This window comes from Oryzias melastigma, linkage group LG8 (assembly GCF_002922805.2).
Source record: "Oryzias melastigma strain HK-1 linkage group LG8, ASM292280v2, whole genome shotgun sequence".
Classification (NCBI taxonomy): domain Eukaryota; kingdom Metazoa; phylum Chordata; class Actinopteri; order Beloniformes; family Adrianichthyidae; genus Oryzias; species Oryzias melastigma.
In genome coordinates this window covers 9,473,205-9,491,876 of record NC_050519.1, presented here as the reverse complement: position 1 = coordinate 9,491,876, position 18,672 = coordinate 9,473,205, and the positions used below count along the sequence as shown (strand labels likewise).

At 35.6% G+C, this 18,672-nt stretch overlaps 2 protein-coding genes across 3 annotated transcripts in view; both read left to right on the top strand.

Annotated features, from left to right (window-relative positions):
- The window catches only part of LOC112145855 (DSN1 component of MIS12 kinetochore complex), a 3,514-nt gene extending 1,025 nt beyond the window's left edge, over positions 1–2,489 (top strand). Inside the window, exons 5-11 of the mRNA XM_024271314.2 lie at positions 531–603; positions 711–792; positions 906–956; positions 1,032–1,103; positions 1,215–1,362; positions 1,445–1,532; positions 1,631–2,489. Of these exons, the coding sequence (XP_024127082.1) occupies positions 531–603; positions 711–792; positions 906–956; positions 1,032–1,103; positions 1,215–1,362; positions 1,445–1,532; positions 1,631–1,713 (597 nt within the window). The 3' untranslated portion in view covers positions 1,714–2,489. The remainder of the gene's footprint in view (positions 1–530; positions 604–710; positions 793–905; positions 957–1,031; positions 1,104–1,214; positions 1,363–1,444; positions 1,533–1,630) is intronic.
- A 1,438-nt stretch (positions 2,490–3,927) lies between these two features.
- Positions 3,928–18,672, top strand: part of pbx4 (pre-B-cell leukemia transcription factor 4) — a 33,209-nt gene continuing 18,464 nt past the window's right edge. Inside the window, exons 1-3 of one of the 2 annotated variants that reach the window (XM_024272077.2) lie at positions 3,928–4,707; positions 6,640–6,753; positions 12,057–12,130. In XM_024272077.2, coding sequence (XP_024127845.1) covers positions 4,523–4,707; positions 6,640–6,753; positions 12,057–12,130 — 373 coding nt within the window. In that variant the 5' untranslated portion in view covers positions 3,928–4,522. The remainder of the gene's footprint in view (positions 4,708–6,639; positions 6,754–12,056; positions 12,131–18,672) is intronic. The other variant, XM_024272079.2, reaches the window with a different exon arrangement.

Genomic DNA, 18,672 nt, shown 5'->3' with positions numbered 1-18,672 from the left:
ATGGCATGCTTTTTATTAATGAGCCAACTGCAGTTTTCAAAAGGGTCAATACATTCAAAATAACTTAACTTTGTGTAAAGAAAAGGCAATTAGGTAAGCATAACAAAGCAAATAAATAAATAATTCAAGTTTATTTAAATGGTACCTTAACACAACCACTGTACATTAAAAGCTCAAAACATAACAGCTAAAGGTTAAAACAAATAAACATAAAATAGTAAAAAAAAAGAAAAGCACAAGAAAAAACAGATTAAAACACACCAGCAGAGCAGAGTCTCATGCTGTGTCAAAAGCCTGGCTATAAAGATATGTTAAATTAAATAAACAAATGTTTATATACATTTATGATTCTTAAAACTAGTAAATTCCTAATGTCTGACAGAAAATTATGGTTGTATTTGAGTCAAGATTTCTAATGTCAACAAAATTCTAGTTCAATTGACAGTTATTCTATTACTGTAATAGAATAAATTGAGTATTCAATACAATAATGAACGGCTATTGTTTCTGTATTTTTCTTTTGTTTCCAGTGGGCCTTAGATAGAACTCAAAGTTCGCTCAAGACAGTGCCAAAAAGCTCACCTGAGACTTTTCAAAAACAAGGTCAGCCCTTCTTTTTGGCTCATACTTGGACTTTTATATTTCTAAATCCTGGCACAAAAACAAATCACTCTAATTCATGTCTGCCTTATGTGTTCTACTTTGTATAGTTGAGCACATCCATAAAGAGTGGAGTGGCTTGACTAAAAGCGTTTATGATGAATCACATAGAGTTCCTTCAAGTTCAACGAGGTAAATTATTTATGTGGTTGTGGCTCTGCATTATTATGCCTGTTACATCTAAGTGTCACTTATAGATTGATGGGTTATTTTACATTTATGCTTTTATTTGCCTCATTTTCTAGTGAGACTGACATGAAAAGAGTCATGGAAAATGTCCAGAAAGCCACCAACAGGTATTTTCTTATGTCTTATGAGTTGTGAAAAAAAATTGCTGTTTCCTAACCATTTTGTTGTGTCTTCTGTTTTAGACTCAATGAGGAAAATCAGTCTTGGGAGGCATTATTAAGCAAACATCGCAATAAAGCAGAAGAATTAAATAGGTGAAATAATTATACTATGATAGCCATTGTAATGTTTAAGATAAAACAGTGTTTTAGTCAGATATTTTCATCCCAATTCTGCATCAACATTGTTCCAATTTTTCATTGCAGGATGGTGGAGAAGGGACAAGAAACGGGCATACCACTAGACAGTGCAGCTATGGCCCAGTCCTCTGTGTATCATGTCATACAAAATAAACCAAACTACCATGATCTACTCTGTAGGCAGAGGCCTATGCTACATGCTATGGAGATGATTGTATGTTCCAAATAACTTTTATGTGTAATTGTTTAAAAGAAAAATAAGCTTTTATGTTTAATATCATTATGTTTTTCTTCAGATGGACACTCAGTGTAAGATGGTAAGGGAACTTCTTTCCATCAAGGAGATGTCTACCTTATTGCTGAAGGAGGCCAGTGGCAGACTGGGTAACACATCCACCTGTTTTAATCCTCTTTATATAAACATTTTGGCACTTTTAGCATTAGTTTTGATCATTCATCAAACATTAACTGCTCTCCACCAGCTGAAGAAGCAGGATTCCAGACTCTCCCTACAGACATCCTCAAGAATCTCATGTCAGCACCTCCATCGACTGCAAGTACATAAGCAGAGAACATTTCTAATGTTCACATGGGACTTGAATCGGAATCATCTGGTGTGTTTATGATATTGCTTTTTCAAAATCCAAGCTGTTGTGTGTATCTTTTTTTTAACACTTGAGACATACTGTAGTTTTATACTGCAGGTTCTTTTAAATGTAATGTAAGAATTTGGCCAGCAGGTGGCAGTAACAGATTTTCCACAGAATCAAAAATCTTGGTGAATTGTCTTAAATGCATTTTTCTCTTAACCCTTAATTAAGGGCATTCCCTACTGTACAAACTGGAAACTTTCTAGACTTCCAGCTATTAACACTTAATGTTTATGGGATGTTATCTTATAAGCTTATTGATTTTTCTTTAGAAAATAATAAAAAAAAGAAAAGGAAATGTATCATCTTTTGCATCTATGCCCATACCACTAAACCAATGTGAAAATTTAATAGTTTGTACTTTTATTTTGCTTGTGTTGTAAGATAAATTGGATTAAAGTGACAACAGATTTTAATTTGTTTATTACCCGATTTCTCTAATTTATGAACAGTTCTGAAGATGCACATCCTCAGTCACATTTACTCTCTTTTGGTGCTGCATCTATTTCACTTTGTAAGTGTCCCCTGACCATTCTGGAGGAGGCCCCTCCCCCCTCAGTGACTCACCCCCATCTCTTTCTTGGCTTGTTCAGTGATGCAGAACGAAGCGTTGACATTGTACCAGTCAGTCAAAGCTTTGTTGCTATCATTTCTATGTTCGACCTATCCACTCATTAAAGTTCACGCTTAATTTAGACCCCGTGTGATCGCAGCGATAACATCCCACTTCACTTCATTTATATATAATAGCTGAGTAAATGCAATTTATTATTGCTTTTATTTGTCACCAGCAAGAAGTCTGGTGGATTCTTTTTAAGGTTGTTTTCAGAGGAGTGACTTGAGAGCAAATGGATAAGCAAAGAGAAGACAAGTGGGGTTGTGACCGTGAGAGTTGCGAGTAAGTGAGGATGGCGCACAGCAGGAAAGATCGATTCTTATTTAGATGAAAATGAGGCTTGATGCTTGTGGGGTGAGAGGAGGGCAGCTTTGGCATCCAAATGAGTAGCAGTTTCACAGAAAACGCCTCTAAACGAATTGCCAAAAATATATATAGATATATATCTTCTTTTTTCAAAGCCACAAAGTCTTTTAAAATCCAAGGGGAATTGATTATGAGAGTGACAAACTTACTAGCTGTAGCAAGATGTTGCTCTATGTAATTAGGCCCACTTAAAAACTTTGTTACAAGATACATAAAATGTGTAAAGATAGTTTAGATTTGTTAACAATCAATCAAATATACTGTGCTGTCTGTGGTTGGATTTTCCCACAGTAAACATTTCCTTCAACCACCTATGAACCTGAACTGTGACTTGTGCTTTTGCCTATACACGTGTCCATGAACAAAACAGTTTAGGCTCCCTTTAGTTCATTCACTTCTTGTTGTCTCTAACTTTAGATCGATTAGTTACAGATTGTAGTAGATAGATCTTTAGAGAGTCAGCATAAACCACAGGCCGTTTGATCTACTCCTTCATGCACACTCATCATCTCTTTTCTGTATAGCAGGGCTGTCTACTGCTCTCCTCCACATCCATTCAGTCAACCATTCGTCTTAAAACGCTGTCCCTCTGATCTGAGTGATTAACTACAGCAGAACTGTCCAATTTGCAAAAAACAAGGACACTTGTTTTCAGTCTGCTGTCAACATTTTAGTTCTGCAAAGTGGATGTGTGATTCATTAGGGGTTTGGGACACAAAGCTATTCCAAGCATGAAATGTTCAGCTTTGTAATAGGATGTGGCAACCATAAAAAGGCACACTTTGCACACATATATTTAAGCATTTCTTAATTATGCGTAATTTCAATATAACATGTTTTTCATAAATGTCTTGTAAACTAATAAGCAGAGCTGGTTCGTGGTTTTGCAATTATTTCTTTATTGCACAAACAAAAAATTGAAAATTAATAGTGTTTTACAATAGTGTTTTATATATATATATATATATATATATATATAGCATCAGTTCTACAAAAGAGGAATTTTGCTCAGCTATTAAAAATGCGTCAGCATGTGTAACTTTAAAGACATTTTACATGTCTGCGTGGCTGCAAATTTTGCACTGTTTAATTTAAAGTTAATCCATTTTCATAGCTATCCCGTAACCGTAGAAGCTGGTTTACCCACCCACTAGCTTGAGCTGCTGTGAGTTTAATGGTAAACGCCACTCTCGCAGTAGAACATCCCATATGCTCGCGTGACATCAACAACAATGGCAAACCGTTTTCTGTTTTCATAGCGCTCCGGCATTAGGTGCGATCTGAATTTGCATAGTTGCGGCTACAAATCGGTACGTTTAGTTTGAGAACGTGTATTTTTTTCCATGTGTTTGTAATTTCCAGTTTCCTTTTTTCCCCCTCTCTCTCCCAAAAATGTGCGAGGCGCTGTTGGCAAGCTCCCACAGTCCGTGCATGTGTGTCCCTGCTGCTCGTCTGCTGGGCTATTGCTACTAACCTAGCTGCTTTTCAGTCGGTGGATAGCCAGCGCTAGCCTGGCCGCGTTCATTGACTTAGGTAAAAAAAAGAAGAAAAGCGTGAATGTAAAGCGTATGCGTGCGACCTGTTTTATGAAAACTCTTCTAAACTAACCGTTCGTTTTCGCTGTCGGGTAAGCTAATAGGTGTTGTATGATTTGTCGTGGAAAATACTTTGTTGGCTAGCTAACTGGCTAGCTATTTGTGTGTATTCTTCGACTGAGAAAAACGGCGAGTTTTCTTGAAAGTATGGATGATCAGACCAGGATGTTAACGGGTCTCACCGGACTCGGTGGACTACCGCAGCCCGATGTTGGTGACCCAGACTCGGTCAGAAAACAGCAGTCCCTTGGTCAACCGCAACAAGACATTGGGGATATTCTACAGCAAATAATGGCCATCACCGACGAAAGCCTGGACGAAGCACAGGCCAGGTAAGTCAGACGAAGGGCCATTTTCCACGCATTGGAAATGTCTTTTATTTTTAGCTGAAGTTACTCCACGAGACATCGAATTAAAAGTAAATTAAGTATAAAATCACATTATACTTTAACGTACACAGAAACTTGTAACATTTACGTACATTTTGTTCTATAACACGTTTGAGTCCACATAAGTGTTTTAGTTCGTAAATGTTACTATTTTGCTTTTACTAATTAACATTCTCGATTCAACATACTGATTTAGTTTCGCAGACATATGCTAGTCTTATTTGCATAATCCTTAAATAGTTGAATGCTAAAAAGTTAACTATTTTTTAGTTTGTGAAAATCAATTATTTAAAAACTCTCATTAACCCTAGTGACGACAGCGATTTTAATGCTATTCAAAGGCTATGTAATTGTTTCTCACAAACAGCTGAACTTTTTGTTAAAAATATTTTTGTTTTAGATCCTTCAACACATCACACTGTGTTTTTATCTTTAATCCTCTTATCAAAGTTATATAGAAGTTTTGCTGTTGACGCCAAGTCAACTTTACAAACCCGAGTTGTATTCCCAATTGTGTAAAATTAGGAGGACTAACCAGTGGTGTTCACTCCAAGTTCCTCCTTGCTGATTAAAATGGGTCAGTTTTAATGTGCAAATGAGTTTTAAATTAAGGTTAGTTCAGGGACCACTCAGTCCTTTATTGTAGTGCTTCATTTCCACAACTGAAATAAAACTTGTGATTCGTTGTACATATTTCCCCCTCATGTCTTCCTATGGAAGTGGTGAACTCTATTCGTTTGCCATGTGGCTCCAGGAGTATGAGATCAGTTTCAAATGAAGTGTCAGGATTTTCAACAATAGACAACCGTCCACCAACAATACTGTGGCCACAGTCCGATGTGTCATTAGCTGGTGATTTTCCACCCAACATTTGACCACCTGGTTCTCTTAATTAATTCACTCCTCTTTCACTCCCTCCCTCCCTGGTGTTCATCCTTTTCATTGTGTGTTGGGTGCAATCAATTCTTCTATAATGTGTAAGCGAATGCAGCTGTCCGCAAATCGAGTTTCTATTAATGAGGTGGTGGTGAGGGGGAGGGATGATGCTTTACTGGCAGCCTATGAAGATTGGGATATTACTTTTTTTCACCTCATTAGTACTTTGAAGACTTAATCAGGCTCAGTTTTCAAAATGCAATTAGTTTTGTTTTGAATGTGTCTTGCTGCTAATTTCAATTCATTTTAAAGATTATCTTTTATTTTTGTTTAATTTGATTTATCTGTTTTCTGACCGTTTCTAAAAGGGTTTGTAAAGTGAAAAAATATTTTTACTTTTTAATTTAAACGTTAGTTGTAGCCCACTAAAATCAAGTTTCTTGCATTTAGATGTAAACAGTGACAAAGGTGTCACAAAATAATGCTGAAATGGAATACTGTTTATTGACTTGAAATAAACTCTGGAATACACATTTCGTGTTGCTTTCTGTATCTAATTTATAAACGGAAAAGTCGTGATTAAAAACATGGTTCTGACAGCTTTCGTGTAAAAATAAATGCCAGATTAGCTTGCAATAAGTGTGCATTTGTTTCTAACTTGCTTCTTTTCGCCTCAGGTAAAATTCTGTGACTACAGAAGCAGTACAGATATATTTACCTTTAAATGGCAGCTGACAGAATTTAAATTTGATAGTCTTTGCCGTTATTGTTTACTGGAACATTTGAAACGTATGCAAAAACCTTTCATTAGATGTGCAAGATCTAAACATTTTTGAAGTGATCTTTTTTTTTTTCATGTTTAAAGGGATTCCTGTCATGCAGGGTGACAGTGTGTTGGGATGGGGAGTGGTCAGGGCAGCGCGAGAATTTCGTGTTTTAAGAGTACACTTCGTGCGCGCCATGCACGCTCATCCTCTCACCCTGTCGCCGTATGTTCAGATGCTGGCCAGAGGAATCGCCGGCGCATAGGGGTGGATCAGACGACCCCACAGAGGGAGGGAGAGCAGGGGGGGGCATGGCAGGGGGTGGCCTGCCACTCAACTTCCAGCACAGGTCAGTAAAGGACCGCATGCGCACCCCCATCTCCCCCCTCCTGCTCATTCCCTCCATGCTGAAGGCAGCCCTCCCCCAGTTCAAGTCCAGAAAGGATAGAACTGGTGGATAAAACCACAATTTGTGCTAGACACAATTCATACAACCCCACTACACGCTCAGAGGGGGATCTGTCATGAGCTTTGCGCTGTCATTAGTACAGCAGCAATGTTGTAGTGAAGTTCAGTCACCTGGGGTTTTGTGTCGGTAGTCCGTCATGGTGCTTTAAATATTTTTCCGGTGTAGTTTATTATTATTACTATTTTTTTTTTTTTTGGTCTTGTGTTCTTTCTTTAAATCTTTCAAATTCAAAATTCACTTTCCTTTGACTTTTGAGCATGACTTTGCAACTATTGCTCAACCCCTCCTCAGTCACTTTTTTTAGTTGGCACATTTCTTCTGGTGGACATTCCAGAGATGCTCATGAGTCCCTTTCCACAAGTCCAAGTCAAGTTTGAAATCATTGGTGACATGTCCAAGTCAGGTTTTTTGCTGTCAGTTTAAATCAAGTCTTTAAAACTTGATGTCAAAATGAATATTTTATTGTCTTAAATTCCCAATAAAGCTAGTAGTTTAATTTGTGGGGACACAAAAACAGTTAGTCGTTGTTTCTGCATTCCCATTGCAAAAGCATTATAAAGAGAGCTTTTATTTTTAGAACTGACAGCAATGTCCCGGAGCTAGAGAATAAGAATAACCAAATGAACATTGTTGACAAGCCTCTGCATGTGAGACTTTGGTGCGACTCGAGTCTGAGTTTCAAGTCCAAGTCCCCATCTCTGTGACTTTCTGAATGACTGATGTCAGCAAATCTTGGATTGTTAGAAACTGAGCAGGCCGCAGAGGACGGTACAACATTCAGCGGGGGTGCTCTGGGATTCACGCAAGTGAAATTCATGTATGTCGGCTTTTCTTTTTATAGACACTACAGCCTGCTTGTAGTGTTTTTTTTTTTTTTTTTTTTGAATGATAGTCCAAGACTAAGGACATTTACACAGATGTCAGATGTCAAATTATTGGAAACTGATTACATAGTATTATTGGTGTATGGCATGGCCTCTGTAACTTTTGTCGCAGAGATGTTTTTTTTTTTTTCTTGGTGAACTTTAGACCTTTTTATGTTTTGAAACTCAGCTGTCATTTATTTTACTGTTTGGGTATAATTATTGCTTAATATTCTGTGTCCCTGGTAACTTTTTAAGCATGGCTTTTTGTGTAAACACAATGTTGACATGTTTTCTAGAGTGGTTATAGCTCTGTAGTGCGGTCTTAACAATAAGTTGGCTAGGGGAAACATTTATGCCTCGTTTCCACTGAGCGGTCTGGACCAGAACAGTCTTCTTCCTTCAGTCCTCTTGGCCGATTTAGAATAGTCCTGGCATTTCAAGTGAGCATTTCAATTGAGCGCTGGACCATCAAAGCACGTGTGGGATGTAGACCAATGACGTAGCTGTACGTCAAAAACAGTGAGACTACTGTGAAAGAAAAGTTGTATCAGCTGAAAATTAAAAAGATAACAGCGGAGGATAAGTATAATCCAGAGCAGGTGTTTATTATGGATGAAGCTGTCTTCTACGCTGCAGACCCGTCTATTGTTCTGAATTAAAAAGAATAAAAAAAACTCTATGTTGAGCAATACTTCAATATTCTTCAATAAATGTTTTACAATGCACAATCGGAAGTGTTCTTGATGAGTGTAGATCGAAAATGGATATTCTTCGGCCACAGGGGTTGGTTGAGAAGCAAGCGGAAACGGTGTGTGTGTGTTTCCGTTCCCCAACCCTGGGAATAAGGGGGAATATTGTATGTAAAGAGTTTATTATTCTTTGCAAGGATATTGCGGGGGGCGAAGAAAACTACAGCCGAAAAGAGGACAAAACTTCAGTTTGGATCTTGAGTTGGGAAAAGCGCTGCCAGACGCTTCCTGCTGCCGTTAAAACCTTTCCACCAATCAATGGGTCACATCATGTGACAACAGAAGCTCTGCCCTCACGGGGTCCATTTTATTTTTCTATGGACCAAAGGGAGACCAGAAATGGTACCACTTATCCTGCTTAACTGGTCAATTTTATAATGGAAACGCTCAAAAGTTCAGTCTGGTCTGGACCGCTCAGTGGAAATGAGGCGTAATAGACCTGAAAGTCATTGTGTTGGTTAAGACACTTAGCTTTAAGCAGTTTGCCAATCACTAAGTGTTGTAGTGTTTTACCTGTCACTTTTAACTATCTATAGTTTATGTACCAAGTTCTTGCGGAAATCAATACAATTTTAAAACCAAAAAAGGAACAAATAAAATAATCATGAGCATTATTAGGTTTTCCAAAAATTTTAAGATAAAAAGGTCAAATAAGTAGTCATATTTTAAACAGTTCAACTATTGTTTTTTTTGTTTTGTTTTGTTTTTATGTTGCTGCACCAATTGAACAATGTGTACTAAATACACGTATTGTGTACACATTTTTTAAATGTTATTTTTTAATAAATTAACATTAACCTCACTAATGGATTGTTTAAGCAAGTAAGAATCAGTCAAAACAAAAATTCCACGGTCCAACAAGAAAAAGCTAATGATCATCTCCTTCATTTGCTAAACTAACAGTGTGCCTAATATACCGATTTTGATTCTTAGTCATTGTTTTCCTTGGTTTTTTGGTTGTATATGCAAATGTCTAGAATTCTCAATAAACCTAAGCATCCCCAATAATAACATATGAACAACACTGAGTGATTACAGTCTTAGCAGGATTGTGTTGATGTTTAATTTGGTCAGCAAATTAGCTGTTTCATTATTGTTTCTCTTTTCTCTCCTCTCCATTAAAAGGAAACATTACTTAAATACTTTGTGAAATTTTGCATTTTTATAATGTACCGATTTAGCAATGTTACATTGACTGTTTAAGTATTTTAAATATGGTCATTTGAAACCCCTTTTACATGAAACACTTTGTGTTTTCCTCACTGACTAGATTGACCTAACATCTCGCCTTCTTCATATGTTAGCAATTACAGCATTACGATGTATATACAGCACTGGCTAAGCCAAACAAAACTAATAGACTTAATAAAAACATAGTTCACAATGCAAATTTCCATGTTGTTTTTGTAGAAACATCAAGTCTGCAATCTTATCCAACAGAGAAGGGCAGCTGTCTTTTAATCTTTTTTAGATGAATATTGACACGGTCATTAGAAGTCAAATAGTTTTCATGACGATCATATTTTGATTGACTGTCCTGTTGTAATGGGCTTCTGTTAGGAAGGCATAAATGCAACCACAAGGAAGCGGTAATGTGCAAAGCTATTTCCCTGCTGTCATGAAACGATAAAAGAATAAGATGTTACTGCGTCCATTATCTGCTACAAAATATTTGTTGTTGTAAGATGAGATGTTAATGGGTACAAAGAACAGAGTTATGAAAAGCTTTGAATCAACAAAAGTTGTTCATAAAAACAACTTTAAAGCAACAACAGAACATGAATAGTACTATAAACTCTTTTAGGGACAGCAAAGTAAAAACAAAGTAGCTCAAATGTCTTTGTGTTGTCAAGGCTGTTGTTAAACTTTTCGGGCATATAAAGTGAATCAATTGCAAAAGTAAATCTCACTGTGTTCTGCAATAAATATTGCATTTCCTCAATAGCAGTTCTGTGGGAGGTGAAAGGGATGTTGTTATGGGTTTAATTTTTAAGTAATATTTATAAAACTCGTTGTTTTGTGTAGTAACTTTTCTGAAGTGCTCAAATAAATCAATTAACAACCATATTCATTGAAAGCCAGTCTTAAAATATAACATAAACAAAAAGCTGTATTTGAGAACAGAGAAACCAGTCATAGCAACATGTACAAGTTTGAGTTCTTCCCTTAGAAGTCTTTGGGTTTTATTGCAAATTCGGCAGACTTTAAAATGAGGATCAGCAATTAATTGAATCGAAAGCAATCTGTAGTTTATGTATAGTGCTTCTTCACTGTGGTATGCACTTGATATTCTCATAGTTAGATATGTTAAACTGCATGTAAACACTTAAATAGTTTACTACATATCTTTGCATTTTCTTCTGTTTACTTGACCTGTAGAGTTTAGATCAAAATACAGATCAAATACTGACTTTAGCATCTTGAGTTTAGCAGCAGAAATGAAAGAGTTTCTAAACAAGGCAACACATTTGTAATCTTCTGTTGTCCTGTTGGTGAAGAGTCGCCTTACTTCTGTACACATCCCAACATTTATAACCTTTGTACTTTACAGCTATTTTCGTAAATGTGCCTCAAGAGTTGTTGTGCCGACAATGATGAGATGATCTTGTGCATACCTGGAGAGTATCAAGTGTCTCTTTGAATTACTTGAGTCTTTCTGTTGCCTCAAACCACTTTGATTATTTTCCTTTCACTTCTGGCATTCACAAAATGTTTTACCGTAGAGTGTGCATTCTGAAACTGGGTTTAGGGACTGTCGTCTAAAATCTTTTGTAAACGCTAATATTTTTTGGATAGTTTTTTTTTTATTTTTTTAATTCATATATTTCAAACTAAATAAACGAGAAAACAGATCATGATGCAAACCTTAGTTACTTTAAGTTTGTTAGTGGGTAGAATAATATGAAACACAAAAATCTCACATTAAATAAAATAAAAAAACAGTTTCATAAGCTTCTACTAACAGACTACTTAATATTTTGCGAAAATTTCAGCTATTTTCATGTCACATTAAAATTAGCTTTTGGCTTTTTTAAAAGCAAGTATTTTTAATAACAAGACACTGATCAAGTTGAATTATGTAAATCTGAAAGAAAAGAAGGCACATTTTTTCTTTTTATTGTTGGTAGTTGACTTGTGTGAAATGGAGCATTTTAGCCAATGACAGTCTGGAATTGATGCAATTCCACCCTAATTCGTGTTATGTGTATCATATTCTACTTCATGTTTAATAGAAAAATAATTATTTAAGATATTAATCATACATTGTGCATTGCCCATTGTCCTACGGTGTAAAGTATTCAAATGACAGAACTACTGGTGTTGTGATTTTATTTATTAGTATATTTTCTGCGAAGACAAAGAGCTGTACCAATTCCAAACATCGTTGTACAAAGATGATCATTTATGCTGTGCTGCTGCCCGGGAATGCCATGTGTATAAAAACATTTTTCTTCAAATTCATGACCAAGGGAGGCAAAAAAAAAAAAAAGCAATGAAATGCATGGAAGTCTGTTTATTGATATTCTCTTTGCTCTTTCCCACTTCTTTACCCTCTTGTCTCTCATAGGAAGCATGCCCTGAACTGTCACAGAATGAAGCCAGCGCTTTTCAGCGTTCTTTGTGAGATCAAAGAGAAGACTGGTGAGTTTCACCTTTTTTTGACTGTTTACTCCTCTTTGAAAACTGTTACATGGTGTTGAGATGCTTTTGCTACACTTTCTTTGGACCTAATTGCTGCTTTAAATTTGCATCCAAATTTGCTCCATAGAATAGATCTAAGGGTTTTATTTATTGTTGAACCAACTCTTAAGTGTTTTTAGTTTAAGGTCACTGGTAATACTCAATAGCTAATTTCAGCAAGTATTAGTTTTAGATTCCTTTAATACTTTACACAGTCCAGGTAAAACTAAACTATTCTGAAAAATTCAGGTTGTAAACCCTTCTTTTTGTTTGTTTTTTTCTTTTTAGTTCAAGCAACTGAGTGAATACAGTAACAGTCGGCATATTAATGTATTGTTGTACATTACTCAAAATTTTAGAAAAAAGAAACCATCTTGAATATGGGAAAAAAGTTGAATATCAGGAATAACTTGTTTTATGAGGACTTGGGAGGATACGATAAAACAACCCCAGTATGGCTAAAGATTAGCATAATTTATCAGGCTTAAAGTGAAAACATAATTTAGGCCAAAAAGTTTATGGGTTGTTAGTTGATAGGCAGCATATATATCTCCAAGGGCTTTATTACATGACACTCAAATTGTTGGGCTATTTCAGGACAGCGTATTGTAGTCTTCTCGATGACGATAAGACAGCCTAACCACATCGGGCTTTTCTGGTAAGGATAAATTACTATGCATACCAATGCAGCACGCTTACCCAAACACAACAGGAGCTTCTCCTTAGTGACACATCATGAACTTGAAGTATTTTGCATAAATTAAGAACTAAACTGATATTAATATTCAGCCAAAATCCTTTGCTATTTGCGTAAACTGTATGGCCAGCTTTCATGTTATAGCTTGGCATGGATGGGAGATAGATTGTTATGGTGGTGTAAACGTGTTGGTTTTAAATCATTTTACCATGTCAGCTTCTCTCCTCTCTGATGTTATGTGCTTTTCTCTCGATCTCATTCTGCATCTTTTAACCGTAAGCTTCTGTTGTTCCAATGCAATTTGAAAACGCTGCACTGCTGCCAATTGTGGCCCTCTGTCAATAATGTATTATTGCTCTCCAGTGATTGGAGAAAAGTAAAGGCTAGGCTTGAGTGAGTGGGGCAGGGTACCCAGTTTCCCAGGCAACCAGTGGTCTTATTTACCCTAATGCCATTCACTTTGATTTTCACATTTAGTCTCCCAGCAAACTAGAGAGGGGATCAGTAAATACGTGTACAGTAAGCTCAGCAGAAAATCTGATAAAGAATAGATTTAGATGATTATTATATTTGATCTTGAAGCGAACAGAGATATGCAGATCTTTTGCTTTCCTCTCTGCCAGTCCTTTTACCAAGTACTAACTCCTAACTGCACTGTGTACCTGCTTTAGTATTTCTCTACTACTCTCGCTCCCCATAGACACCATTGTCTGTCTGTGGAATGCAAAATTACTTGTCTTCACTGCAGCATGAGGAAGACCCAGTCAGTGCTTCATCAGTATCTGCACCAATTTTCTACAGTACTTTTTCAATAACAGACATGCACTTGTGTGGGCACAAAACCTTACACTTTTTTTTTCTTTTTTGCACACACACCCACACCCACACCAAACAGAGATAAAAGCAAACTCAGTCTTGGGTCTACTAGTACTGCTTCGGTCTTGTCCTCTCCCCCTCCTTCTCTCTGACTGCTTCCATTCTTGAAAGAGAAGACTTGCTCTGAACTCGGGGCTTTGATATGGTAATGTAATGGTGGTGGAGAAGGGGGTGGGGCATGGGGGAAGGGAGGTGAATTCCTCTGAGTGGTTCAGTTGGTTAGATTGTTTTCATTGTAAAGGAAATGTTCTGTGCGAATGCCAGTTTACCCCCCCACAATGCCACCCTACCAAAACACTTCAATTATACTATTGAGCTTTTGCTTTCTTTAGCTCACATTAAGCATGACTTTGTGTGAGGTTTGATTTTTGTCTTTAGTTTGTTGAAGTTGCAAAAGAAAATCAAAGATAAGAGTCCTTGGCTTTACTTCAATGTCTTCCTCCTCTGCTCTCACGTATTTGTTGTAAAAATAGCTTGCGGAGCATTGGGACATCTTATGCCAGATTTTCTCAAAAGCCGCTGGAGTTCATTCTTATATCTTTGTTTTTAGTGAGGGCAGATTCTCTTTAGCATCATTTTCTTTAATATGCCATATGTAAATTTGTCTATTGGTGTTGCAATTATTAACTGAAAACTGTTGAACATTCCCAGCTGATTATTTTTGGAAAGCTTTAAATAGATGCAAACAAGTTCAAAAGTTAAAGCTTACAGACAGAATTGTTATTTTTATTGTGGGGATGTCACTGTTGTTGGTAAACTCTTAACTTGTTTTCATTTACTTGAACAGTTGTAGCCCTCACTCATCTTCATTAGCCTTCAAACAACGTCATGACGTTCCCACAACTGTTACTAAAGCAGTTGTCTTGATTTACAAATATATTATGTATTATTTTTTTTAAACTTGGTTTTAACATTATTCTTTGATAATTCGCATAAACACACAAAGCTGGACTGTTTCTCAAACACTGAGACAGTGTACTGAAATGCATCAGAACTTTATCATAATGTTAAAGCAGACATCTAGATTTTTCGTGCATATTTGATGGCTGGCAAACTAAGATTTAACCTAGAAGTAATAGAAAAAAACATTTGAAATAGATTAACATTTCAAAAGAAAACTATAATGCACCTGATCCTGTTAATTTTAATGTGTAAATATACTTTGTGGATGTCTGCAAGCTGGTGATCAATTAATAATTTTCTAGTCTTACTGGTTATTTTTCGAATCTAAAAGCTGGGATTGTCGTATTTTTCTTTAATCTTTGATAAAGGGACAGAAATAATAAAAAAAAAAGATTCTTCTCACTGCTCCTTAATTTCCAATGATGAAGATGTGGACATATTTTATTGAATGTGTTAACATGTTTTGATACTCTTCATGAAAGGAACAACGAATAATGCAATGTCAAAAGATATGTTAATTTAGTGTGGGTTATGGCTATAGTACCCAAAAATCTGCTTTTTACTTGGATTCATTGATTAAGCCATGGATGATCTATCAACATGGGATTGGATTATGTACAGGCAGTGCTAACTAATGAAGGAAGCAGTGAGAGATTTACAGCAGCAACTTTTAAATGTTGACGTCAGTGGCTGTTAATATAGCTTTAAAGCAGGGATCCCTAAACTTATTCTTGCGAGGGTCACATAACTGTTTTCTTCTCTGGTGTGGGGCCGGGGTCAGTTTGTGAGCTAACAGAAAAAGTGTAATAATTGCAGTGTGTGCCTAAACGTAGACATTTATGGTTTTCCAGAAAACCACACAAAGCCAAATTTTAAATTATTCATTTCTGTAATTGTCACAGAAAACATAATAGTAAAAAATTTTAAAATTTAAACCTATAAATAGTCTATCCTCTCCCGTCATAGTTCAGACTGCAAAAAAAAAATGTCTCTGATAGTGTTTGGGAGGCGGGGTGGATTCGGCCCGCATTCCGTAGTTTTAAAGTTACCCGCATCTATCTAAGGAATTTTGGAAAGTATATATTTATTATTTAGATGTAAATGATTGCATCGGATCCCACCTTTGTTTTGGTAAACCGTCTTTTTGATGAGACTCAATATGAGCATAATTTGGTGGGCAAACTTGAAAACTGTATGAAATAAAACAGACATGGGCAAAAACTGGATTTTAGGGAATCTCTACTCAAGCTATATACACCTATCAGACCAACTTTTCCTGATTGAAGAGTTTGGGTTTGTGTTGCCCACTGAAATTTTTGTTACAAATATATGAAAATTTAAGAAGTTATGTTTATACTTGACTTCCTGTAGTTACAGACTGTGTACCCATTAGTATGCGAACCATCAATAAACATCACCTACTACTTCTTGGCCAATAGCAAGTAAAAAGAATATGTATATATTGAATTGATGAATGGTCTTCTGTGATCAGCCTCATCCTTTAGCTTATTCTTATTTTTTTACATTTTCTAAAGCCTTGGATTTAATCTTAGGTAGAAATTTAGCGATTGGCGTTATTTTGGGTTTGTGTAATTATAGATCAGATTAAAATACAGCAAGCTTTAAAGAAAAACAATAACTCGGTATCCTCTTTTTCACTAAACTAATTTTAGAATTTTTAAGTTTCGTTGGATATATGAGTCAAAACACTTCCCATTGTTTCCAATTTTACTGTTGTCCATGGGGTCAAATTAGGATCAGCTTGAAGTAAATTAAAAAAAAAACAAATTAAAAAACAAATTGTGAATTTGAAATTCAAAAATTGAAAATGTGAAAACAGTTTTAAATTTGAAAGTGCACATTGTAAATCTGAAGGAATGATTGAAAATATGAAAAATAAAATTGTACCTTTGAAAATAAGATATTTTAAACTTGAAGGAAATATAAAAATTAAAAAAAAGGAAATGTAAATTTTAAACTTGAGTTAAAAAAATCTTGAAACCATGAACCGTTAGAAAATTAAAAATAATGTTTAGTTTTTGGAAAGTGCTGTTTTGTTTTTTCAATTTTTTCATTTTTTTCCCATACAATTCTTGTTTTCAAAAATGTTTTTCTTAAAATTTACAATGCATTTTTGTTTAATTTACCCTAAGTTTTTTTTTTTGTTCAATTTAAACATAACTGAATTTGACCCCACTGTTGTCACTCAGCTAATACAATGAATCTAGCTTGTATGTAAACACAATCTGTGTGGCTGAGTCACCTGTGATTTGCTGGGCCAAAGTAGTTTGTTGTAAGGAAAGCTACTGTTTCCTCTCATCACTTCTGTCAACTGCAGAAGCATAAGAATGCATTGTACTAATTCTGATTGTTGGCATGTCATCATATCTTATCTGTGCTTTTACGAGATGATTTGATGGAAAGTCTTACCAATCTCATTAGGTTCCCTTTATCTTTATGCTTTCCTGTTGGTTATTAACTAAAATGGTTTTTTTTTTCAACCATGTCAAGTATGGCTCAGCATTTCATGTAAGAAATAAAGAAATATAAAAAAAAAGATCTTAAGATTTTTTTTTTCAAAGTTTAAATGCAAATAATTGTATTTTACTGATTTTAAAAACAAAACAAAAAACATGTTAATTTAAAATCTAGGCACAATAAACAAAAAAAAACAGATTTTCATCCAGTCAGTGATTTTTTTTTTTTAATTTTTTTATGATGATTGAGGGTATTTATGTGCTACAGACTTTGGCTGAGAACACTACAAGAAGTCTTGTGAATCACTTGCCTCATTAAAGCAACTTAATTATTATTAGTTTCCAAAGAGCCCAATTTGGAACTGAGCCATAAAATGTTATGAGTTGTTGAGAACCTGAGGGGAAGTATTTCATTATACTTTATGATGAGATCATAAAATTTGTTTTAAGCCAAAAGCCATGACAAAATAAAAATGGTCAGTTATAGAAATGGTGTACAGTAAATGCAATCTCCATTAAGATAATAAATCTTTGTCTGAAATTTCAAAATCACTGATTGTTCCCTGTTAAAGTCAAACTTCCACTTTGATTTCTTTACATAATGTCAGCATTACGATGTTATCACACAACATTGACATTTTGTTTTTTCAAGATTTTCAGTGTCTAATTTTGTCAACTTTAGCTTCTCCCTGCTCCTTTGCAAAAAGATGATAGAAGAAAGGGGGGTAGAAAAGAGTCATTTGGGCTGGGTGAAAGCGTGATACGGAGAGATTGATGAGGCAGTAAGAGCAGGAGTAATTACTTGGTGTCCATTCCCCAAGTCAGATTGGCAGACGGCTAATATCACACAGACCCCTGGCCCTGACAGAACCCTCACACCACCCCAACCACCCCACCCTAACCTTCGGCGTGGGCTTAATGGTGTGTGGGCCAACTGATTTCCCCATGTGGTATTTTTCCTGAAGGAACTGGACTTCTGTATATTGAAAAGAGATATTTCATTAAGTGCAGTAGCTTTAAAACTAGAATAGCATTTAAGCTTGACTTTGTCAGGAGATTGATCAGCAGTGGGATTAGTTGTCATCTTACAATACTTGTTTTGCTGGAACACAGTGATTATTTGAAAAAGATTTGATTAAATTAGGTGAAACAAAACAGCAAATAGCATCCTAAGCTGTAGTTTAGCCTCACGGACTGTGCCTGCACAGCCAAATGTGTTAGGATATAAGAGCTAAGAGTTACATCAGTATTTTTCTCCACAGTTCTCATTATATCAATGATTAGTATTGACAACAAGAAAACTTGAAATATTTTCGTCTTCAAAGATCTGAAGCTTTAAATATTGAAGTGTTGTCATTTAACTTTTATACAAATAGTAGATTGCTAAAAAAAAAAAAAAATAGTAGATTGCTAAAAAAAAAAAAAAAAAAGAACTATAGATTATAATTTTGGAACCCATTTTTACTTTTGGCAGTGAAACCGAATGCAGCAATACTTTTATACAGTTAAATGCTAGTGTGTAAACATAAAGTTTTAAGACACATTTTGAG